At 42.9% G+C, this 25,290-nt stretch overlaps 1 protein-coding gene across 5 annotated transcripts in view; it reads left to right on the top strand.

Moving 5' to 3' along the window:
* SAMD11 (sterile alpha motif domain containing 11) overlaps nt 1-25,290 on the top strand; it is a 175,729-nt gene that overhangs the window by 69,915 nt on the left and 80,524 nt on the right. For all 5 annotated transcript variants that reach the window (XM_056542507.1, XM_056542505.1, XM_056542506.1 and 2 more), the window contains one exon: nt 15,232-15,282. In XM_056542507.1, coding sequence (XP_056398482.1) covers nt 15,232-15,282 — 51 coding nt within the window. The remainder of the gene's footprint in view (nt 1-15,231; nt 15,283-25,290) is intronic.

A 25,290-nucleotide genomic window follows, 5' to 3' on the forward strand; every position in this document is an offset into this window, starting at 1 on the left:
CATTCTTCTGCTTATTCTTTTTGACATCCACTGCTAAGGTAGGGGCATGTCCGGGCAAGCACTGAGCCCGCCCTCACTCACCATGCATTCACTTCCTCCCTGAGTCTGCTGTGCTGGGTCTTTCCCTCCAATCTCCACAGGCTGCTCTATAACCTCCTCCTCTCTGTTTTTATGCTGCAGGACAGGAGTGAGCACAGAGGAGTGCTAGTCCTGCCCTCACTTTGTCCATGCCTGTGTTTCTGCTGGGACAATGATGATTTTTCAGCCAGACAGGATTATGTTCTGGATGGTATGGAGACCCCTTGTGGACTTTTTTTTTTATAAGCCATGATTTCTTTAAAGGACATCTGCAGCCGTTTAACACTTATCCCCTATCCACAGGATAGGGGATAAGTGTTTGATTGCGGGGGGGGGGGGGGGGGGGGGGGGGCGTGATCTCCTAAATGGGGCCCTGGCATTAGTGCTCACTGTTGTATGTGATAATACAACATTTACTTCAGTGCTCTGCGGTACCACACACAAACTGAGGACAAGAGAGGCGCTGTTCCAAGAAGAAAGCTGCTGCTTAGTTTTTTTTTCTAATCCTTACTAACCCCTTTAAATTCAGCAAGTCCATAGAGTAATGCTGACTAATGGCTGGGGATCTCAGGAGCAGCCGATAATGAAGGGATTTATTAACCTATTATCAGGCTGTCTATCCTTTGCCAGACTGCAGACAGATCACATGGTACTGGACTAGGTCACCACTTTTTTTTATTATACTTTTTATTTTGACATTTAATGAAATCATCTATTTTATCCTTTTCGGACTAGGGCAGTAGATGGGATGTTGGGCTTGTTTGATCAGGGGCTGGGATGGAAATTCCTGCCTGATCACAATTCTTATCCTTACTTTAGATCAAATTCCGAGAGAATTAGGGGTAGGATCATATTCATCTCATGAAGCCTTTTAGACATATTGGAAGATCTTGATATTGAAGGCTTTCAATCTATTGCTAGTTTGTATGTATTCGTTTAATTTTTTTATAGCATAACGGCCTCCTGTTGCAGCTTTTTACATCCCCTGCCATCTCTCGGAAGAACGCAGAAGCAGCAGGAGGCGTCTATGTGCGGCAAAGATAGGCAGTCTGTTGGGGGAAGGGGGGTCTTTTCTAGTAAGCGGTGAAGGCAGCCGCTTGGCCACCTGCTGCCCCTGCCTAATTAGTTTAGAGGGGTGTTTGTACCTGCAACTTTGGCTGTAGCCTTGAGAAAACCACCATGGTATTACATGCATCAACCAAAACATTAGCATTATTCGCCTGTTCATTTTTGAGGTAGACTGTTGTGGCAGTAGCCTGCTCTGACCTTCTGCATAGAGGAGTGTTTGCCAACTAGGGTGTCTCCAGCTGCTGCAAACGATAACTCTCGACATGCTGGGAGTTGTAGTTTTTGAACAGCTGGAGGCATCCTGGTTGGGAAACACTGGTTTAGCTACTCTTCATGCTGTTCCCAACCCTTCCATCTGCTTCACGTTGACCATGTGAGAAGATCCAGTTGATGGACTATCTTGGTAAAGGCTAATGTTCCACGTCTTAGGGGAAAACTAAGATCCGTAGGGGGTATGTTCACACATGGCAGATTTGTTGCAGACATTTCTGCAAATTAAAATGTGTTCAAAGATGTGAATGGAGTTTCTATAGCATGTGCATTGCGTTTTGCAAGCCACAGAACTGCAACAACAATGCTGCAACAACGCTGCAGAACATATCATTGAAGAAAATAGACCATGTATTGGCTTATGGCAATCTTTCCCAACCACTTTGCCTCCAGCTGTTGCAAAACTACAACCCCCAGCATGCTCAGACAGCCTTTGGCTTTCACTGTCATCTTAGTGTGCCCTGATCACACAACTTTTACAGTTTCTTGATATGCCCTTTGGTTCCTGAGATATGAGCATTTATAGTTTGTCTGCCAATTTACTGAATCAATCAGATGGCCGTGAACTTAATTTTAATAATGGGAATGGCTATCATGGCAGGATTATACAGTCAGGTGTGTGTATTAGGCATACATGTCCTTTAACCCCTTAAGGACGCAGGACGTAAATGTACATCCTGGTGAGGTGGTACTTAACGCACCAGGACGTACATTTACGTCCTAAGCATAACCGCGGGCATCGGAGCGATGCCCGTGTCATGCGCGGCTGATCCCGGCTGCTGATCGCAGCCAGGGACCCGCCGGCAATGGCCGACGCCCGCGATCTCGCGGGCGTCCGCCATTAACCCCTCAGGTGCCGGGATCAATACAGATCCCGGCATCTGCGGGAGTTCGCGATTAAAATGAACGATCGGATCGCCCGCAGCGCTGCTGCGGGGATCCGATCATTCATAACGCCGCACGGAGGTCCCCTCTCCTTCCTCCGTGCGGCTCCCGGCGTCTCCTGCTCTGGTCTGTGATCGAGCAGACCAGAGCAGGAGATGACCGATAATACTGATCTGTTCTATGTCCTATACATAGAACAGATCAGTATTAGCAATCATGGTATTGCTATGAATAGTCCCATATGGGGACTATTCAAGTGTAAAAAAAAATGTAAAAAAATGTAAAAGTAAAAGTAAAAAAAAAGTGAAAAATCCCCTCCCCCAATAAAAAAGTAAAACGTCCGTTTTTTCCTATTTTACCCCCAAAAAGCGTAAAAAACATTTTTTATAGACATATTTGGTATCGCCGCGTGCGTAAATGTCCGAACTATTAAAATAAAATGTTAATGATCCCGTACGGTGAACGGCGTGAACGAAAAAAAATTAAAAAAGTCCAAAATTCCTACTTTTTTAATACATTTTATTAAAAAAAAATTATAAAAAATTTATTAAAAGTTTTTTATATACAAATGTGGTATCAAAAAAAAGTACAGATCATGGCGCAAAAAATGAGCCCCCATACCGCCGCTTATACGGAAAAATAAAAAAGTTATAGGTCATCAAAATAAAGGGATTATAAACGTACTAATTTGGTTAAAAAGTTTGTGATTTTTTTTAAGCGCAACAATAATATAAAAGTATATAATAATGGGTATCATTTTAATCGTATTGACCCTCAGAATAAAGAACACACGTCATTTTTACCAGAAATTGTACGGCGTGAAAACAAAACCTTCCAAAATTAGCAAAATTGCGTTTTTCGTTTTAATTTCCCCACAAAAATAGTGTTTTTTGGTTGCGCCATACATTTTATGATATAATGAGTGATGTCATTACAAAGGACAACTGGTCGCGCAAAAAACAAGCCCTCATACTAGTCTGTGGATGAAAATATAAAAGAGTTATGATTTTTAGAAGGCGAGGAGGAAAAAATGAAAACGTAAAAATTAAATTGTCTGAGTCCTTAAGGCCAAAATGGGCTGAGTCCTTAAGGGGTTAATGTACAGCATTCACACCCACTCTTTATAATCCCGCCCATAACCTGCCTTGTGTGTACATGACATTATATAACTTGTATATGATATTTTTCACCAGATTTCTACTCTGCAGACTTTATGCCTAATTTGAAGTTCTTTCAGAGCTGGTGGGCGGAGCTCCCTCCTCCCCCTACATAGACTTGTATTGGCTTGCTTTGCAGGCACAGGACAAAGCTTATCTGATTTTGGCTAAGTTTCCACTTGGTTTTTTTCTGGCAGTTTTTGGATATCTGCCACTGCAGTTTTTGAGCCAAAGTCAGAAGTGGATCCATAAGGGAGGAGAAGTGTAAGTCCTTCCTTTATATGTCCTATTCCTTTTGAATACATTTCTGGCTTTGGCTCAAAAACTGCAGTGGCAGAAATCCAAAAACTGCCAGAAAAAAAAACAAGTGGAAACTTAGCCTTTGAGCATTTTTGTCCAATAAGATATATTGCAAAGTTTCTTATATTTGCTTGTACTATTGATCTTCACAAAGTTTGTTCAAATAACAGTTCCTGTTTAAAGGGGTACTCTGCCCCTAGACATCTTATCCCCTTTCCAAAGAATAGGGGATAAGATTTCTGATCGCGGGAATCCCGCCACTGGGACTCCTGTGATCTCTGCTGCTGCACCGCAGTCATCCGGTGCACGGAGTGTACTTTGCTCCGTGCCTGATGACTAGCGATGCCGCACTGATGTCACTGCCACACCCGCTCGTGATATCACACCCTCCTTCTCAATGCAAGTCTATGGGGCCATGCCTCCTTTCATAGACTTGCATTGAGGGGGCGTGACGTCACAAGGAGGCATGGCCGTGACACCATGAGCCTCCGGTGCCACAGCTGGCGTTCTTAAAGAACTCTGGGTGCTGCAGGGAGATCGCGGGGGTCCCAGTGGTGGGACCCCTGGGATCAGACATCTTATCTCAAAAGATGTCTTTGGGCGGAGTACCTCTTTAAGTCCAAATTCTGTAAGACTGTTAAAGCCCCAATTGTCATGTTGTTCCAACCCCTGGCTTGTGCCCATATGAATATTTATTACTTATACAGTATGTGCCTTATTTGTTACTAAAGAATAGATAAGGGGAAAAAATGTCAAAGTTGTAAGAAAGTTCATAAGTGCCAAGTAGCTGTGACTGGGGCTTTAGTAACCAAACAACTGAAATAATTAGGCAAATTTTATCCCCATGGTGGTAACTCCTGCAGTGCGTCTATTTCCTACACAAAATAGGAATACTTGCTTCCATCTTTTATTTCTGTGCTCTTCCTGGAACATTATTGACTTGTTTAAGAGAGAACGACATACCCCCACAGAGCGCCCCATGACCCCTTTTTGGAGTCAGGCCTGTCACCTCTCTAAAATAGAAACGACTGAACGTCTACACTATTGACATTCTGCAGCGCAGGGCAACGTGAATGCCAGGTACAGATGAGGTGAAAAGGTTATTACCCACCAAGGATCCGACACAAATCCCCGTTAACGCCTTGTGGATCGAAACAGCGGGAGCCTTTATTTTAGAACGCTTTATTGATTCCTGAAAGGATCAAATGCTCTTTATTTTTAACACTTTAAAACCAGGATAATCTTTCCAAAAGTATAACCTTACACTGAGTAATGCTACCACCTAAAAACGGCTATAAGGCGGTAGAAAGTGCTTTGCACTATGAAGTTTCATAATAGGTCATGGTGACAGTCAGTGGAGTCGGCTTAGTCTTTTGGAGCAGAAAGAGTTGCTGGACAGCTGCCACCACTCCGGAAGCTCTGCCAGATCTGGAGGTTTCTCTGGTCAGGAAATGGTTACTATCTGCCGAGTGAGTGCAGATGCCCTCTTTCCTGAGTGTGAAAAGAAAAAGGAAGCAAGACCCTCTCCTATGCAACCGCTTGCGGCGGAAACAGGTGAGAGGTGCCAGCTATAGGGGCAGGACGACACCATCGAACCATCAAGGCGGCTGGTTACATCTTCTATATCCTTGCTGCAGGTTCTGTACTTTGGAGTTGACATCCAAGCCAAACTGGTATTTGGAGTACTTCACTAGTTATTGTTATTTGTGTATTTATGTCACCATTATCTACTGTAATAATATGTAGGGGGGGGGGGAAGGGAACAAGCAGCATTATGCTTCTTCCCTGAATTAAAAGACTTTGTTTAACTCTTAAAAGACTGCGTTTATACATTGTTTAATATGTTATTGCTTTGGACAGATTACGTGGCTGTAATATATACATGTGTCTTATACAGTGTTATGTATTGGCTGTGCACCTTGAAGTCCTGGGTTACTTAGACTGGCAGGCTGCTGGACTTGGAGAGTCTGCTATGCCCTGTCATAATACTTATGGTAAAGATGGTTTTGCAGATGTAAGCTAAGAGGAGGAAGTACCAGTGTAGGTGTATGTCCAGGAGGAGCCTGGTGATGACTCTGTGCCACAATGCTGATAGAAAGACCAGAAGGGAGTTGATAAAAGAGAATGTTTTGATGCTAAAGAATACAGAGGGTTCATGTGAGGTGTCCGGGAGACTGTTAGGCCAGGACTGGTCCATCTGTGGCTTGATGTGAGCTGTAGGCCAGAGTGGCTTATTCCTTGGAATTGGCAGGCTGAAGGCCAGAGTGGTTTGTGGGTTGGAGGCCAAAGGGGCTTGTTCATTGTAAATGAAAAATTGGACTGGAGGTTTGGAAAAGAATGATGAGCAGCCTGTGAAGACGTTGTGTAGAGGGTAAACTGAAGTGCTCTCATAGGACCTGGCATGCTATCCTAAAGTCCAGTGTATGGCTAGAGATTTGCTGCCCTGAGATGTGAATTCTAGACAGTCCAATCTGTGAGACAGCCGACTGGATGGTTGATGTTAGAGTAGTTCGTTAAAGAAGAGCTCTCAGGAATAGAATAGACTCTCCTAGATAACACAGAAAAGTTGTCTAACAGGGTCTTGTTCTAGAGGTTAGTGAGAAGGCAGCACGGCTGAGGTCTGTGTGAAGTCAACATTGACCTAACCACCATGTTACAATTATACAACATGGTATGAAATAGGGATAACTGTTACTTATAAAAGTTATGGATGCTAGGGCAGTCGGAAATTACTACAAGTCACATAACCTTATAGTCAATGAGCACAGAATATTACTCTGCAACATTTTGCATCTGTTTTTTGTGTTTCTATATTGAAGGGTTTCCCTAATAGCTTTACCATAGACATATCTAGTGGTCACCTGACATGACTAGCTCCGAGCTTGCAAAGCCTAAAGCACAAAAACAGATATACCCTCAGTTAAACAGGAGTTATTGTAGAACTGTAGACACCCTATCCCTGTGCGCTATGTATGATCATAAGTATCAATGCAGAGCTTACTGAGTAAGGAAAGAAACAACACAATCATGTCTCCAGATGCAGAAGTCCCGTTTATGATTATCGAAAAATCTGATAATGTACAGTTTACTACAGACACTTTGCGTTATCCTCAGTAACAATCTGGGGAGATGTTTAATTCTTATGGCCAAGAGTTCCTTTTTTTTGGACACTACAATATATAAGTAAATCGCCATAAAAGCTATTGCTATGCCTGTAACTTCGGTAGCACAATAGGGGGAACTCTGTTTTAAAGTGAAGCTCCATCTCATGCTTTGTAGGATATGGAAGAATAAAGCATTTGGTTCTCTGGAAACCATCAACAAACAGGTTATTATTGTGTCTCACACAAGACTTTGCTTAAAGGGGTACTCCACCCCTAGACATCTTATCCCCTATCCAAAGGATAGGGAATAAGATGTCTGATCGCGGGGGTCCCACCGGTGGGGACCCCACCAATATAGCATGCAGCACCCATCGTATCTGCTTCCAGAAGCTCTGGAGGTTCTGGCTCCCGACCACGGGGAAGGAAGATCGTGACATCACGACTCCGCCCCCAAGTGATGAAGGCCCCACCCCCTCAATGCAAGTCTATGGGAGGGGGCGTGACAGTCGTCACGCACCATCCCATAGACTTGCATTGAGGGGGCGGGGCCTTACAACACACGGGGGCGGAGTCGTGACGTCACGAACTTCCGTCCCCGTGGTCGGGTGCCAGAACCTCCAGAGCTTCCGGAAGCAGATACTGTGGGTGCTGCATGCTATATTGCTGGGGTCCCCAGCGGCGGGACCCAGGGGATAAGATGTCTAGGGGTTGAGTACCTCTTTAAGCTTTCTAAGTAGTCAGCCAAGATTTGTTTTGGTTCCGATTTGGGGAATCTGATTGACTGTATCCCTATGTGGGTTTGGACTGCCCCAAATTCCCAAACAAAATATGGACAAGGGCAGGGACTCCTGTCAAAAAGAGGAGTCCTTGCTACTGTACAGTACAATAAGAGGCTGGGTCAGAGGCTGAGAGCAGGCCCAGCAGATGTAAGAAGGAGACTGAGATGCATACAGTTTTCTTCATACAGAATTATACCCTGGAAACAAGCATCAAAAATAAGCCTCATTGACTAATGGGCCCTTACTGTGCAGAACTACATTGTATGTCCTGTGCGTTAAAAGCAGCAGAGATCTCAGCTTCCTGAAGCACTTTTGAGTATAGCTTGTGAATACTTGCAGTTTGTGACAAAAGTTTGAATACTGGTTCTTCACCAAAATAATTGGGAAGATATTTGGTTGACTGTTTTAGTATATTACATAACATAATGTGAAGAGCAGAGGCCTGTATCTAATTCTGTCAACGAAATGAAAAAGCCCATTAGCTCGATCAGTCCGCTGTTTACAAGGTTGTATCTCATTGTGCAGAGAATCAACACTTCCCTGTCTCTTACCAAATGGGACGAGTACAGAATGTACCAGTGAACATCTCTATATATAGCGCGCAGACCTGCAGCTCCGCACAGCTTCCCAATGTGAGGAAATTGATAGATGGAAAGTGACGGTGCCTGCTGCAATGCAATTTTATTCTCATCACATCCACCTCGGCATTCCCTGGGGGCAAATTTTTCCTCATGCCCACCTTGTCTTGCGTCACCATCAATCATATATATATATATATATTTGTTTATTTATATTATCTATATACACTCATGACCATATTATCTATCTATTTATATACACACTGGACTAGAGATGAGTGAACTTACAGTAAATTCGATTCGTCACGAACTTCTCGGCTCGGCAGTTGATGACTTTTCCTACATAAATTAGTTCAGCTTTCAGGTGCTCCGGTGGGCTGGAAAAGGTGGATACAGTCCTAGGAGACTCTTTCCTAGGACTGTGTCCACCTTTTCCAGCCCACCAGAGCACCTGAAGGCTGAACTAATTTATGTAGGAAAAGTCATCAACTGCCGAGCCGAGAAGTTCGTGACGAATCGAATTTACTGTAAGTTTGCTCATCTCTACACTGGACCATAGAAAAATTCAGACAGAGACCATGGGGTTGGGGTTTACTGAACCAGTTCTCAAATACCCATTAAAGGGGTACTCCGGTGGAAAACTTTTTTTTTTTAAATCAACTGGTGCCAGAAAGTTCAACAGATTTGTAAATTACTTCTATTAAAAAATCTTAAAGGGGTATTCCAGGATTTTGACTATGCTACAGGGGCTGTAAAGTTTGTGTAGTTCATAATATAGTGTCTGTACCTGTGTGTGACGGTTTTCTCACAATTCTTATGTGATTTTCACCACAACATTTATTTTTATCAGCATACAAAATGACTGTTGTCTCAGATTTTTCCCAGGTTGCAATGCGGCCGAGACCTGACATCACTAGTCAGCTGATGACAGGGAGCCTGTGTGCTTCAATGGGTGGAGCGAACGCTTGGTGGGAGAGAGATCAATCTGCAACTAATACAACAGCTGTAGGCACCCTGATTGAAAATCACAGATCTTTTGAATAGATGCAGCTCATTTATGTTTCATTAGGTGGGGTGCCTGATGTGTGGGAGGGAGGAAAATCGAATTATGGAATTTGTAGGCAAAAGAAGAAAACTCAAACAGGAAATACCAGTTCACAAAAAGCTAGCCACAGTGTTATGGTAATCTCACAACATAGCCATTTAGGCCCAAGACAAGCGCAGATCCTTACTTACTAAAATCACCTTATGGTGGAGAATCCCTTTAATCCTCCTACTTATTAGCTGCTGAATACTACAGAGGAAATTATTTTCTTTTTGGAACACAGAGCTCTCTGCTGACATCACGAGCACAGTGCTCTCTGCTGACATCTCTGTCCATTTTAAGAACTGTACAGAGTAGAAGAAAACCCCATAGCAAACATATGCTGCTCTGGACAGTTCCTAAAATGGACAGAGATGTCAGCAGAGAGCACTGTGGTCATGATGTCAGCAGAGAGCTCTGTGTTCCAAAAAGAAAATAATTTCCTCTGTAGTATTCAGCAGCTAATAAGTACTAAAAGGATTAAGATTTTTTAATAGAAGTAATTTACAAATCTGTTTAACTTTCTGGCACCAGTTGATTTAAAAAATAAAGTTTTCCACCGGAGTACCCCTTTAAGGATATGTTCTCATGCAGCAGGTTTATTACAGAATTGTTTATTCACTGGGGTTGTTTGTGCAGTATGTGCTTGGAGTTTTACAGTTCTACAATTAGTGCAAATATTAACCGTCTACTACCCAGAGTAGAAATAAGTCACAAAGAACATTTACGTTCGAGCATTACACAGGCATCTCATCGGTTTCAGTAAGCACGGTGTAATGCTTGATCTCCCCTGTGGGGGTGCTATAGGGAAACTGAACACTTCCTTTGCTAGTTATTCCTGATCTCTTGGGTCTCAGCAACTGGTCACCCTTTGATCATTTTATGATTCACCTGATTTTTTTTTCTTGTATTGAGAGGTGTTTTCTGTTATAGGAAGTGGAATATTGTTTGTGTCATGGCAACATTAGTCCTTTCTTTTTCTTTCTATGAAGTTCTTCCTTTTGCACATTGTAGTGACGATACCAATCAGGTCACCATTATATAATGGTGATATCAGCTGGAGCTTAGGGCTGGGCGGTATACCGGTTCATATTGAATACCGAAATTTTGTGCTGCACGATATGAATTTTAACCCATACCGCAATACCGGTTTGGCCCCTCCCCCTCGGGAATTAATTATCAGACCAGCGCTGACGCTGACACTCTATACCAGTGGTCTCCAACCTGCGGACACTCTATACCAGTGGTCTCCAACCTGCGGACCTCCAGATGTTGCAAAACTACAACTCCCAGCATGCCCGGACAGCCGTCGGCTGTCCGGGCATGCTGGGAGTTGTAGTTTTGCAACATCTGGAGGTCCGCAGGTTGGAGACCACTGCTCTATACTGTGCGGTATCCCTATGCCCGGGCTGCAAAAAATAAACAAAATAAGCTTTAACTCACCTCCCATTGGTCCGGTACCGGCCTCACTTGTTTCCTGGGTACTGGAACGTCGGAAAGCCATCAGCCTATCACCAGCCGCAGCGATGTTCCGCCTCGGCCGGTGATAGGCTGAGCCCACTGTCATGTAAGAAGCCGGCTTCTTACATGACAGTGGGCTCAGCCTATCACCGGCCGAGGTGGAACATCGCTGCGGCCGGTGATAGGCTGACAGCTCTCCGACGTTCCCGTCCCCAGCGTAAGGCCGACGTAGGTGCGTTAAAAGTTTATTTTTATTTACCTTTTGCAGCCCGGGCATAGGGATACCGCACAGTATAGAGTGCCAGCGCCGGCGGCCGCAACAAACAGGACGAGGAGGGCAGCGCTTGTCGGTGATATGTGAGTATTTACCCCGATGGGGATGTGGGCTGATAATTAATATGGGGGAGCTAGGAAATACCGTTATATACTGTGGAACCGCCAAAAGTTTAAAAAATACCGTGATAATCACATTTGGTCATACCGCCCAGCCCTACTGGAGCTGTTCCTTTTACATGTAGGCAGAAGATGACGGTTGTGATTTCTAATTCTCCATAAGATCCTAGTGTGAGCTGATACCTGGAGTCATGTTCTCCAACCTGTGACTTTCTAGGTGATGTAAAACAACTACTCCTATCATGCGGAGCTGGTTGGGAATCTCTGAACTAGAATCTAGATTTCAAGGGTTCCGATGGAACTTATCCATTGGGATTGTAAACATGGAGTGGGTAAAGGAGTGACTGAAAAGTTTATTTTGTGGAGTGTTTCCCTAGACGTGATGCATTAGAGTCGGCATATATCATAAAGGGGAATAGTCAGGCGCTCTAAGCTTTTTATATACTAGATATAGTGGGATAGGTTTTTTTCTGTTTGTGAATCTCTTCTCCTAATCCTTCTTGCCTTCCGCTCCCTACTTATTCCATCTGTCCGTCTCTCATTAAGGTATCCTAGAGGTCTGGATTTTCCTTCTCTGTTCTTGTCATGCTTGGCTGCTCTGTGAAAGAACGACCTGTAAGCCAGGCATAGTGACACAAAACCAAGAGGGCATTAAAGTCTGCCGCAGTGCCTTTAATGTTGCTTTGTAGTTTTGCCACTGGCGGACGCCTCGCTTCTGTGTTGAAATACGAAGACAGGTGCCACTTACCTGAGGTTTTTTTTTTTTAAACCACTTGTGATGTAAGAAAGGAATTTAAAAGGGTCTGTAGCTTTGTCCAACACCATATATCTATATATATATATATATATATATATATATATATATATATAAAATACTGTTATAATTTTAAGTGGGTTGTCTGACTCAGTTATACGGTCTTTGTGTTATAATGTCCACAATTAATTTTGAAAATAATTGATAAAGTGATATATTTTTAGGGAACACTTGTTATGAAGGGTTGGGTTATTATAGGGGCCATTACCTTGAATTTGGTTGGACTGCAGTACCAGTCTCTGTGGACAGACAAGAGTGGTGCTGTTTTCTGGAAAAAGCACATGCTTTTTTTTCCCCTAATGTAATTAAAAGGGTTTTCTCCTAAAGACGACCCCTCTCAATATGCCCTGTTTGGGCTTTCTGTAGTTCATGGTTCAGGCAGCATAAATCTCCTAAAAGACCCTCTTTAAAGGGGTACTCCGCTGCCAGACATCTTATCCCCTCTCCAAAGGATAGGGGATAACATGTTTGATCGCGGGGGGCCAGGTTCCGGCGGCAGTGGTCATGACATCACGCCATCCCCCCTCCATTCATGTCTATGGGCGGGGCGTGTCTGCCAACACGCCCCTCTCACATACATGATTGGAGGGGGCGTGGTGTGACATCACAATCATGGCCTCCGGCTCAGAGTGTTCTGAACAAAATGTTCACAACACCGGAGTACCCCTTTAAGGGCCCCTTTAACCTGTAACCACTTTCATGCTGCCTGAACAATGCGTCATCAGGGTGGTTCCCAGTGGCTTCTGTCTGCCCTTGCCAGCCTTGGTTTCTTATTCTCTGCCTATATACAAAGAGACCTATCAGTCAAGACTGGTGGGGCAGAGAAAAGCAGGTTCCTTTTAAGGAACACAACTATGTGGTGTGATGTATGCTGTTCTTTCTGGCATGCGATAGGCCAACTCTCTCATATCTCCCAACAGTGTTGCTGAATTTCTTGGCATAGTTCCATAAATTGTACCGCAAATGGCACAGGATTTGCCAGTTTTGGGGGGTGTTGCCCCTTATTTTAGAAGCGTTCCTGGACATGGGGCTTAAATATCAGAATTAAAATGTTGAAGGGAACAGCTGGAAAGAGGGCAGCCTGGCAGGGCTGACCTCTGGACCAGGGGGAAAATCCGACTATTTGGCTCAAAAGGCGCACTCCCAGAGACTTCAGATTTGTAAATCAATGCCGTCTTTATTGGGTCAAGAATGGCAGTTTACTGCAAGGACAACGCGTTTCAAAGGTTATACCTTCTTTTTCAGGTCCAGTTAGATGTTGTACATAATGCACACTATATATATATATATACAAAATAAAATAAAAAAAACGGCGGGAGAGAGGGTCACGGGGTCAGTGGTGATGTCACATGGCCCTGCGGCTCCTCTCATGGTGCCGTTCAGCTTGTAGATCACTGTATGGTCTTTTTAGCATCAATGATTTTTTCCCCATTGAAATCATTAGGCTGGTTAGAGCCTATGTATAATCTGTGGCTGAGAACTGATGCTGAGCAGCAGGGTGCATGGCTGTAGCCTGTATGGGGACCACATACCGGAGATGGGGAATAACCTTTAACATAGTTGTAGTATTTAAGGCTGGGTTTACATCACATTTTTACCAATACAGGACCACATACGGCTGGGGGGAGCTAAAACCTCGTGCTCCCGTATCCCTGCCGTATGCCGCCCGTATGTAATTCATTTCAATGAGCCGACTGGAGTGAAACGGTGACTCCGGATGGCTCATTTTTGCCCCGTATGCGCTTTTCCCACCGCACCTAAAACCGTGGTCGACCACAGTTTTAGGTGCGGTGGTAAACCGAATACGGGGTAAAAATGAGCCGTCCGGAGTCACCGTTTCACTCCAGTCGGCTCATTGAAATTAATTACATATGGGCGGCATACGGCAGGGATACGGGAGTGCAAGGTTTTAGCTCCCCCAGCCATATGCGGTCCCGTATTGGTAAAAATGTGATGTAAACCCAGCCTAACGATGATGGACATATCTCTCTATAGAATTAAAATGTTGGCCTATATGTTCTCTTTGTTGCACAGGCCATTTCAGTCCTCTTTCTCTGTGGCCTCAGTAGCCCAAAGAGAGAGTATAGGTCAGGATAAATACATACTAGACATATTAGAAAAAGTATAGGTATAAGAACAGTTGTAAATCATAGGCTCGTTTGTGTGGGTAAGGAGAGGAAGGCTTCTGGGAGGCATTACATAGAAGATAAAGATAGGCTTTTATCTTCGTGAAGTGAAACAGTTTTGACTTTAGTGAGATATATTGACCTGTTATGTGAATTGTGGATATGTGAAATCATATGTGTTCCTTATGCGGTATATGCCCCCATGTTTGTAGTGGTAATCATTTCCAGGACATTCCCAAGATGTTCCTACCCTGGCAGCAAGTTGATCTCTAGTTTAACCTATTGCCTGACCCTGGCATGAGAACCAGGATTGAGATATTCAGACACGGATCAATATACAATCCTTTAGAGGTGGCATTCTGATCTGTTCATAGATTTGCAACTTTTTGGAACTATTCTGTTTTATGGAAGTATACATGTTGCCCAATTTAAGTAAAGGGGAGCTCTAAAAATGAAATAAATAAATAAAAATAAAAGTAGTAGAGGGTTAAATCTGTGGACCTTATTTGCGCAGACTTTTACTCCACTGTTATTTGGACATCGCGGCCTTGGTTTTGTATTGTACTTGTTTGTTTTAGTTTTTTTGTTTTACGCAATTTTGTGTTGGAGAACAATTAATTCTTAGAATAACTAAGTAAACGTTAAGTTTTAATAGAACTCATTCTTCTGTTATCCTAAAATCAAGAGTAAGTAATGAATTTCCATGGAAGCTGGAGCTACAGAGGGAGAAGCACAGATGCTGCTTCTTCTAGTAAGAGTTATATCTAAAAACAGTGTAGGATTCAAAGCATTACTGCGTATTAATGCTGTATGATATTTATTTCTGTGAGACAGTAGAGCACTTACTAGAAGCAGCAGCAGGCCCTGTCTGTGTTCTCTCTATGTATGCAGCTGTTCCCTCCTCCCCCCTTCATAGACATCTAGGCAGCAGCTGTAACCTGATCTGTTAATGATAAAAGTTCATCTAATTTCTGCCTTCTGCATGGATTTTATCAAGGGATTTAAGGGATCAGTGTAGAAGGAAGAGAAGGAGGAGATATGTCGAGAACGGGTTAACCTTTGTCTATTTTTCTTGACGTTATGTGACATTTGCACTTGTCTATGTATTAATTTACTATATTTATTTATTAACAGGATACGAGCACATTGGGATCTAAACATCTCCTTCCAAGAAACCTCTTGCAGGTACCTTTCTTTTTTTCCTCTTCGTGTTATAGATCCCATAAGTTATTCTATTGCTGATATTAATGTTGCATGCATCACTATTGGATACACTGTACTGTGTAGGGTTTACTGTATCCTAATACTATATTATATATATATATATATATATATATATATATATATATATATATGTTTTCTTTTTGAAATTTGTTAGTCATTTTTTTAATTGTCCAGGCTTCCAACATGCGGTTGTCAAAATTGTCACCCAGTTGTCAAAATGACATATTTGCCGCTTTTCTCCAAAGGGAAAAAACATTTTTTTTTTTTCAAATCGACTGGTGCCAGAAAGTAACACAGATTTGTAAATTACTTAAATTGAAAAATGTTAAGCCTTCCAGTTCTTATCAGCTGCTGTATGCTCCAGAGGAAGTTGTGTACTCCTTTCCAGTCTGACCACAGTGCTCCCTACTAACACCTCTATCCGTGTCCAGTGCAGGATAGGTTTGCTATGGGGATTGGCTCCTGCTCTGGACAGTTCCTGACATAGACAGAGGTGGCAGCAGAGAGCACTTTAGTTCTTTTTAGTTTGACCACACAACTTCCTCTTGTATACAGCAAGCACTGGAAGGCTTAAGATCTTTGAATATAAGTCGTTTACAAATCTGTATAACTTTATGGCATCAGTTGATTTGAAAACATTTTCTTTTCTTTGGAGGACTCCTTTAACTTCCTGTCGTCTAGTCCTCTGTCAGTGTGTCAGACTTCATTGTAGTTCTTGCATTTTATTCATGACCCCAGAACTCAGGTCTGACCATGCTATACCGAGTTGTAGAGCATAAGGTTGATGGCAAAAACACAGACCATAATACATGTAAATGCTAATGTGATATATGTGAATATTAATAGTGCGTTGCTAATAATTAGCAATTGTCTGACTATAGAGGGCTCCACGGAGTAGCTCCTTAACCTCTGGTATTCATATACATATATTGAGTTAGGAAGCATTTCTTGTTGTTACAGGCCCAGAAGTCTTTGCTGTGCTATGCAGAACTGATGGATTCACAGGGTTACTTATCACCGCAGCTCCAGAAGTCTGCATTATACGAGAGGCGCCTGACGCCGAGGCCAATTTCACACCATTCTAATCTGTCCACCTCTTGTGTGAATCAGCAGGGGCACAGCGGCCTTTTTATGTTTAAGAGGGCGTCTCGTGAATTACATTCTGAGAACTGAGAGCTTCAGTATCTCAGCTACTTTGGCTTCTAATATTTCAGCTAGGTCCTTCAAGGAACTCATTAATCAAAAATTAGCTCTTTCTCAATGAATGAGAATAGTCTCCCCCCCCCCCCCCCCCCGGAGGAGGGGATCTTTGTGTTGTATTTTTTTTTTCATTATTATTGTTTTGCACTAGCCCATTTAACCATGAGAGAAAAAGATTCCACTCATCTCCCTTAAAGGGGTACTCCGGTGGAAAATATATATATTTTTTAAATCAACACGTGCCAGAAAGTTAAACAGATTTGTAATTGACATCTATAAAAAAAATCTTTACCCTTCCAGTACTTTTTAGCAGCTGTATGCTACAGAGGAAAGTCTTTTCTTTTTGAATTTCTTTTTTGTCTTGCCCACAGTGCTCTCTGCTGACACCTGATGTCCGTATCAGGAACTGTCTCCAGAGCAGGAGAAAATACCCATTGCAAACCTATGCTGCTCTGGACAGTTCCTGACACGGACAGAGGGGTCAGCAGAGAGCACTGGGGACAAGACAAAAAAGAAATAAAAAAAGAAAAGAATTTCCTCTGTAGCATACAGCTGCTAAAAAGTACTGGAAGGGTAACAGTTTTTTTGTAGAAGTAATTTACAAATCTGTTTAACTTTCTGGCACCAGTTGATTTAAAAAACAAAATTTCCACCGGAGTATCCATTTAAGCCCTATAATATGAGCGACTTATGGCTTTTTCACAAGTATGAACGCAGTTGTGTATATTTGGCAAATTTTTCTATGTTCCGACTATAAAAGACTATAAAACTCAGAATGTGCCTGACCAAACCAATTGTTTCCAACCGGATGAGAAGGGTGTTCTAGACTAGTGGGCCGCCACCAGTAACTTAGGAGCCACATGTTGTGACTCTCGATTCCCTAATGCAGTGTTTTCCAAACAGTGTGTCTCCAGCTGTTGCAAAACTACAACTCCCAGTATGCCCGGACAGCCAAAGGCTGTCCAGACATGCTGGGAGTTGTAGTTTTGCAACAGCTGGAGACACACTGTTTGGAAAACACTGCCTTAAAGTGTACTTTGCCATGAAAAAAGACTCAATTTAGATGAACTCTCTTTGTGGCAACCACTCCAAAATTACATAAAAAATATTCTTCTATTGACGTTGTCTTCTTAAAGCGTACCCGTTATATCAGAGAAAAAATTATGCTTATATATGTTACTCCCTATGTCATGCTGGTGCTTTATTTGTCTTTCTAATGTGTCTAGCTTCTATATCGGGCTCATAAATCCCTCTGCTCTGCTGCTCACTCATTCTGACATTCACTGCTCTGGAAGGGGCATTTTCCAGGCAAGCACTGAGCCCGCCCTTACTCACCATGCATTCACTTTCTCCTTGAGTGTGCTGTGCTGTGTTTCTTCATCCAATTACTGCAGGCTGCTCTGTAATCCCCTCCTGTTTTCATGCTGCAGTCTGATAGGACAGGAGTGAGCACAGAAGAGTGATAGTTCCGCCCTCACTTACTGGACTTTGTTCCATTCTGTGCTTCAGCTGGGACAAAGATGATGCTGCAGCCAGACAGGATTATGTCCTGGATGGGATGGGGACCCCTAGTGGTCTCTTTTTTTTTTTTTTTTTTTTTTATATAAGCCATGATTTCTATGAAAAGGAGATGAACATTTTTTATGTAGATTAGAAAGATTAATGTTTAAGATGTACGAAATATAAAAATTTTTTGGAATCTGACAGGGCCCATTTAAAATGGCCTCTATGCATAATGTATGTGGACTGAAAATCCATTACATGATACCTGGCCTGTATAAGGGAGTGGTCTTCTCAAAGTGGTAATCATTTGAAGAGGTTTCACTGGATAATACTAGTTTAAAGGAGTACTCCGGTGAAAAACTTTATTTTTTTAAATCAACTGGTGCGAGAAAGTTAAACAGATTTGTAAATTACTTCTATAAAAAAAATCTTAATCCTTCCTGTACTTATTAGCTGCTGAATACTACAGCGGAAATTCTTTTCTTTTTGAAACACAGAGCTCTCTGCTGACATCATGAGTACAGTGCTCTCTGCTGACATCTCTGTCCATTTTAGGAAGTGTCCAGAACAGCATATGTTTGCTATGGGGATTTCCTTTTACTCTGGACAGTTCCTAAAATGGACAGAGATGTAGGCAAAGAGCACTGTGTTCATGGTGTCAGCAGAGAGCTCTGTGTTTTAAACGGAAAAGAATTTCCACTGTAGTTTTCAGCAGCTAATGAGTACAGGAAGGATTAAGATTTTTTTAATAGAAGTAATTTACAAATCTGTTTAACTTTCTGGCAACAGTTGATTTAAAAAAAAAAAAAAAAAAGTTTTTCACCGGGGTACCCCTTTAAAGGTAGTGTCAACAGGCAGTATGAATTTTTTGAGTCCTATGTACCAAAGCTGAATACAACTTACAAGGGCCTAAAGGTTGGGGGCTTCTGATCTAGACTCCTATCCCTGGTGACTGAATGATATTGGGGTGCACTGGGATATAGGGAGTTAATGTTTTGCTGTTGTTGCAATTGATAAAGTAGTATTGATTGATTTAAAGTGTTTTTTTTTGTTTGTTTTTTTTATAAGAAAAGCAGCGGACCGTGTGGTCTTCTAGAACCTGAGTAATCTTTACCCTGTTTATTACATATTGCACTTCTAAAGGGTTAAAAAAGATACTTATTGCTTTAGGTGCCTTACAGTAAATCCTGACCCTAATCCTCCCTTTTTATCCTCACGGGGGTCATCCTGCCCTAACAAGCTGTGCGCTGACGAAAGGGGCTTACGCAGCTTTCCCTTACTGTATAGGACTAGTGTCAGCTATGCCTGTCCCTCCCACAGCTGTCATATCCATAAAACCGATCCCTTCAGCCTGTGCTGACTCAGATTGCTGTGTCTTACCAGGTCTTTTTACGGGGTTGTCACCTTCTCTTATCACCGAGCACAGAGGTGATGGGTAGAAGGAAAATAGTCCAGCTCCCTGTATGCAGCCAATGCCGTGCTTGTGCCCTCTACCTGTAAGTAGTAGATGGCGGCACTAATCTTCCACCAATGGATTCATTTATTTCCCAACCAGTAGAATAGAAAATGTTGGGAACAAGGAAAGTAAACAGCTTAGATGTGGGCTATACATGTCCTAATAATGCCATATGGATCTATGTAGATTTCCAAGTTTTCATTATGATAAAGTTTGTCCTTCAGTCGAAAATCCACCTAAAAGTGATCAAAGAGCCAGAAAATCATATTGGTGGAGCCCATGGACCTCTTCTATGAAACTGTAGAATGTCTAAATCTCTTTAGCTCTGGTTGGAGATTTCCATCACTAGAAGGTTCTTACACAACAGTTTAAACAAAAGGCTATTCAGATCAGTGGAGCATTACGTAGACTGAAGTGTCAGAGGTTTCCAGTATCGGGTTTTGGGGAGGTCTACAGGATGTTACGTCTTCTTTAAACTGGAGATTGGAAGTGGTGTGAGGTGAAGGACTCTGGTTATGTATAACGTACAGTGAAAACGCTCCAGATGACCACCTTTTTGAGAAGACTATTCCCGTACCCAGACCACAGATTTTCAGTCCACCATACATCATGCCGTGTGGCCATTTTCTATGAGAAGACCACCTCCCGAGAAGACCTCTTTACAGTGCAATTTTGGGTGGTCTTCTTAAAGGGGTACTCCGCCCCTAAACATCTTATCACTCCCCCTTATCACTACCCCCTCAATGCAAGTCTATGGGAGGGGGCATGACGGCCACCACACCCCCTCCTATAGACTTGCATTGAGGGGGCGTGGCTGTGACATCATGAGTGTGGCGTGGTCGTGACATTATGACCCTCCGCCCCACATCGCCAGTTCGCTCTGTGCACCGGATGTCTTGGTCCCCAGCGGCGTGACCCATCACGCCCCCTCCCATAGACTTGCATTGAGGGTGCGTGGCTGTGACATCATGAATGTGGCGTGGCCGTGACATTATGACCCTCCGCCCCACATCGCCAGTCATCGCCAGTTCGCTCTGTGCACCGGATGTCTTGGTCCCCAGTGGTAGGAGCCGTCACGCCCCCTCCCATAGACTTGCATTGAGGGGGCATGGCTGTGACATCATGAGTGTGGTTTGGCCATGACATTATGACCCTCCGCCCCTCATCGCCAGTCATCGCCAGTTCGCTCAGTGCACCCGATGTCTTGGTCCCCAGCGGTGGGACCCATCACGCCCCCTCCCATAGACTTGCATTGAGGGGGCGTGGCCGTGATGTCACGAGCCTCCAGCGCTTCACACAAATGAACGCCGGGTGCAACAGAGAGATCGCAGGGGTCCCCAGTGGTTGGACCCCCTCAATCAGGCATCTCATCCCCTATCCTTTGGATAAGGGATACGATGTCTAGGGGCGCAGTAACCCTTTCAAGCGTTTATATGACAATATTTTGTTTTCCTGAAATCACTCACAAATCGTGCGATGTGGCAAGACCGCAAATAGGGCTAAGAACTCCTCGGCCTCATTCAAAATATGGCCACCAGATGCTATATCAATAGGCTGCACCATTTACCTGTCGTTCCTTAGCATTCGTTTTTTTTTAAATATGCCGACTGACTAAGACATCTTCCATTTAGGCTTTTTTTTTCCTGATGACATCCCATAAAGTTTAACCCCCTCTATGCCAGTGAATTATATGAGCCTCCCTACTCCTGATGAGTAAAATGTATCCGTCCTTTAATTTTTCAGCAGATCCAAATGCCCTATAAATATACAGTTGCACACACAAAATGCTCCTGGAGATAACCATCACACAACACATGCTGGCGGGGATCATCAGCTTCTTGCGGATGCTCTTGGGGATAATCAGACTCTCTGACTTCCTTCCCGAGCTGTCGGAGCTCCCGCCCCCTGGTAGCATTTATCGGATTTTATTTTCGGAGGTGGGAGGCGGCGGGGTCAGGGTGATTGGTTTCCTTATTGATCTGCGCGGCTCAGTATAATCCCCGCAGCTGCTGGGAGCTCGTTAAAGGATGGAGAGCGGCTGAGAGGGCTTTTACTCTTTATTTATATGTCTCCTCCGCTCATATTTTATGTAGGGGAAGCGTCTCTTTAAACTTGGTGCTTTTATAGGAGCCGCAGTAACTCCTTCTCTACCTGATCACCCTGAGAGACTTGACGGGAAAGGGGAACTATAGAGGACGTTGGCTCGTTGGTTCAGGTCATATAAGTTCAGAAGGAACGCCAGCATTAGCCACAACCCAAAGTGACCTGCATTGATCGAACGCGATGGCCTCATGTCTTTCTCTTATCCTCCATATCTGTCTCGTAATGCATCCATTACAATGATTAGAGACATCCTAGAATTGATAACAATATACACCATGTTGTCATCTTGTCTGTATGGTAAATAAAAATAAGTAGTAGTTAAAAAAAAAAAAGTAAATAGAAAAGAAGAAGAATAATAAATATATGTATATATAAACATATGTATATAAACATATATAAATGTACTGTATACCAGTGTTCCCCAAACAGTGTGCCTCCAGCTGTTGCAAAGCTACAACTCCCAGCATGCCTGGACAGCCTTTGGCATGCTGAGAGGTTTAGTTTTGCAACAGCTGGAGGCACACTGGTTGGGAAACACTGCTGTGTACGATAGAATGAAAGTAGACCAGGGTAAACACCTATAGAAATATATTAAAATTACGTTCACACACATGCATATTTTGCTGCAGATTTTCTGCTGTTTGTTTTTCCATCCATTGAAGTCAATGGATGAATATGAGCAAAATCTGCATGTGTGAACGTGTATATTATATTTTGTGACTCTTTCACCCTGCTTTTTGAGCTTGCACTTTTTACCTTAAAGAGTAACTCTCATTATCTTGTTACATTTTATAATCCTCCCAGGTCACTGCCCCCATCATGATAAACCAAACCTCTGCCTTTATTTTTGTTATTTTTTAGTTTTCCTGCTCAGTCTCACAGACTGGAAAGGGGCGTTACCCAGCAGGCGTGACATCATCTGAAGCCATACAGGGGAGAACTTGCTACACACAACCCAGAGTTCAGTGTGTGAGATGAGCTGTGATTGGCTAAGGCTGCACCCACCCCATTCAGCACTCCAGGCTGCATTTCCTGATTTTGGACTTCTGCCAGGCCAACAGGAGTCCAAAGTCTCTGCAAGAGATATGGGAAAATGTGCTCTGGACAAGTAGGGAGACACCTAGTGGCAGCTTTTTAAACACAAAGCATAGAAAACTTCATTTTTTTAAACAAAGTACATTAGAAAGATATTTTAGTTACCATAAGGAGTGCAATAGCAAAAATTTGTTTTAAAGGGAAAACATTATTATTTCAATCAACTGGTGCCAGAAAGTTAAACAGATTTGTAAATTACTTCTATTAAAAAATCTTAATCCTTCCTGTACTGATCAGCTGTTGTTTGCTCCACAGGAAGTTCTTTTCTTTTTTAATTTCCTTTCTGTCTGACCACAGTGCTCTCTGCTGACACCTCTGTCCATTTTTGGAACTTTCCGGAGCAGGATAGGTTTTCTATGGGGATTTACTCCTACACTGGACAGTTCCTAAAATGGACAGAGGTGTCAACAGAGAGCACAGTGGTCAGACATAAAGGAAAGAACTGGAGCAAACAACAGCTGATAAGTACAGGAAGGATAAAAGATTTTTTTTTAATAGAAGTCATTTACAAAACATTTTGGCACCAGTTGATTTAAAAAAAAAATGTTTTCCAGGGGAGTACCTCTTTAATGAGAGAGCCAATTTAAGGGGCAGCAATAATGTGAATACTGCCCAAGAGTGGGCAATATAGGGGTGTTCCTGGATGGTCTCAGCGGTGGCTGCAACCGTCCTCCCTGTCTACTTTTTACTGCATACTTGCTAACAGCCTGGCTACAAAAAGGTGTTGGGGTCTATGTAAACAGTTCCCAAAAGTGCCCATTTCAGGGGTGGGTCTGTTTTGCTTGGATAGTTCCAAATACTAGACCACAAAAGTGTGTGTGTGGGGGGGAGGTTGTAAATGCTCTCCAAACTGGCCATTTAAGGGGTGTTGCTAGTTTGCGGTCACAAGAATGGGGTTTAAATGTCCCGATTTTGTCTTCAGAAATGCTGGTAACTATTTTTACTGTAGATGAATTTTTGGGAACAGAGGAGGTTAAGCGACAACAGGCAGATATAGGAATTGCTACTTTCTCCATACAACACACACAAAGTCTTGCGTATATACACATGTGCTATTGAAGCCTATAGCATTAGTGGCCTTGATATGGAGCTAGGCCCTGCTTTCTCCTAATAGCAGGACTGTACATTAGCGGCGTATGTCCCTTTTTATGACACCGCGGGGCCTTTTTTCTTATATGGAGATGATAATGCCACGGGAAGTTATGTCAGATGCTGTTATGTTCTGCGTTTTAGCTCTTCTGATACAGAAGGAACGCACAAGCCGATAGAGGAACGCCGACACATTTTCATCACACTGAAGTGGATGGCACAAGGATTCTCTCAACGTTCCTTTAATTAATTCATCTGAGGATAGCAATTACCCTTTAAGAAACCAATGCCACTTCATGACGAATCTTGGCGACTGCTGTGATCTAGAAGTAAAATATTGAGGAGAAATTCATTTTTTTGGTGGTAGTGACTGGATGACGCGCGCAGCTCGGGCCCGGTGTGGTTCCTTGAACTTTATAAAGCGCCACATCTCCCCTGAATGGACAGGATTTGCCGTAAAGACGTTAAGTAGTGAAAGCGGTACCGGGAGTCTGACGGAAACATCCCCATTAATAATGCATTTCCAATGACGTACAAGACTGAAATAGGTTTAGATTTTATTTTTTATTTTTTTTCTGCTTGAGATAATTTTGTGTGTTTTTAGAGAGCAGACGACTCGACTTGGAGGAGGCCTCAGATTCTTGACAAAAAAAAACATTTTCAGCTCTTGTTTTCCTCGTGGTAGTTTACCGAGAAACGTCACCGAGAATTCTGTAACAAAATGTTCGAAGGGGAAATTGGAAGCAGAGAACGCTGCGAGTTGGATCTGCGTGTGCTTTACTACGCCTTTTTTTTTACTTCTGTTTCAGCTTAAGCTATCATTGTGCATTTTGTATCTTTAACATACCGTGTCCATATTATTTAAGGACTGTAAAAGGGGGGCGTCAAGGCATCTGCCAGACCTGCCCTCCAGTGACACATTGTTTAAACCAGTGTTTCCCAACCAGAGTACCTCCAGCTGTCGCAAAACTACGACTCCCAGCATGCCCGGACAGCCAGCGGCTGTCCGGGCATGCTGGGAGTCGTAGTTTTGAGACAGCGTGTTTAAAAGGGGTACTCCGGTGGAAAACTTTATTTTTATTTTTTTAAATCAACTGGTGCCAGAAAATTAAACAGATTTGCAAATTACTTCTATTAAAAAAATCTTAATCCTTCCAGTACTTATTAGCTGCTGAATACTACAGAGGAAATTCTTTTATTTTTGGGACACAGAGCTGTCTGCTGACATCATGAGCACAGTGCTCTCTGCTGACACCTCTGTCCATTTTAGGAACTGTCCAAAGCAGCATATGTTTGCTATGGGGATTTTCTCCTACTCTGGACAGTTCCTAAAATGGACAGATGGGTCAGCAGAGAGCACTGTGGTCATGATGTCAGCAGAGAGCTCTGTGTTCCAAAAAGAAAAGAATTTCCTCTGTAGTATTCAGCAGCTAATAAGCACTGGAAGGATTAAGATTTTTTTAATAGAAGTAATTTACAAATCTGTTTAACTTTCTGGCACCAGTTGATTTTTTTTTTTAAAG

The sequence above is a fragment of the Hyla sarda genome, chromosome 10 (genome assembly GCF_029499605.1).
Source record: "Hyla sarda isolate aHylSar1 chromosome 10, aHylSar1.hap1, whole genome shotgun sequence".
In the NCBI taxonomy this organism is placed as follows: Eukaryota; Metazoa; Chordata; class Amphibia; order Anura; family Hylidae; genus Hyla; species Hyla sarda.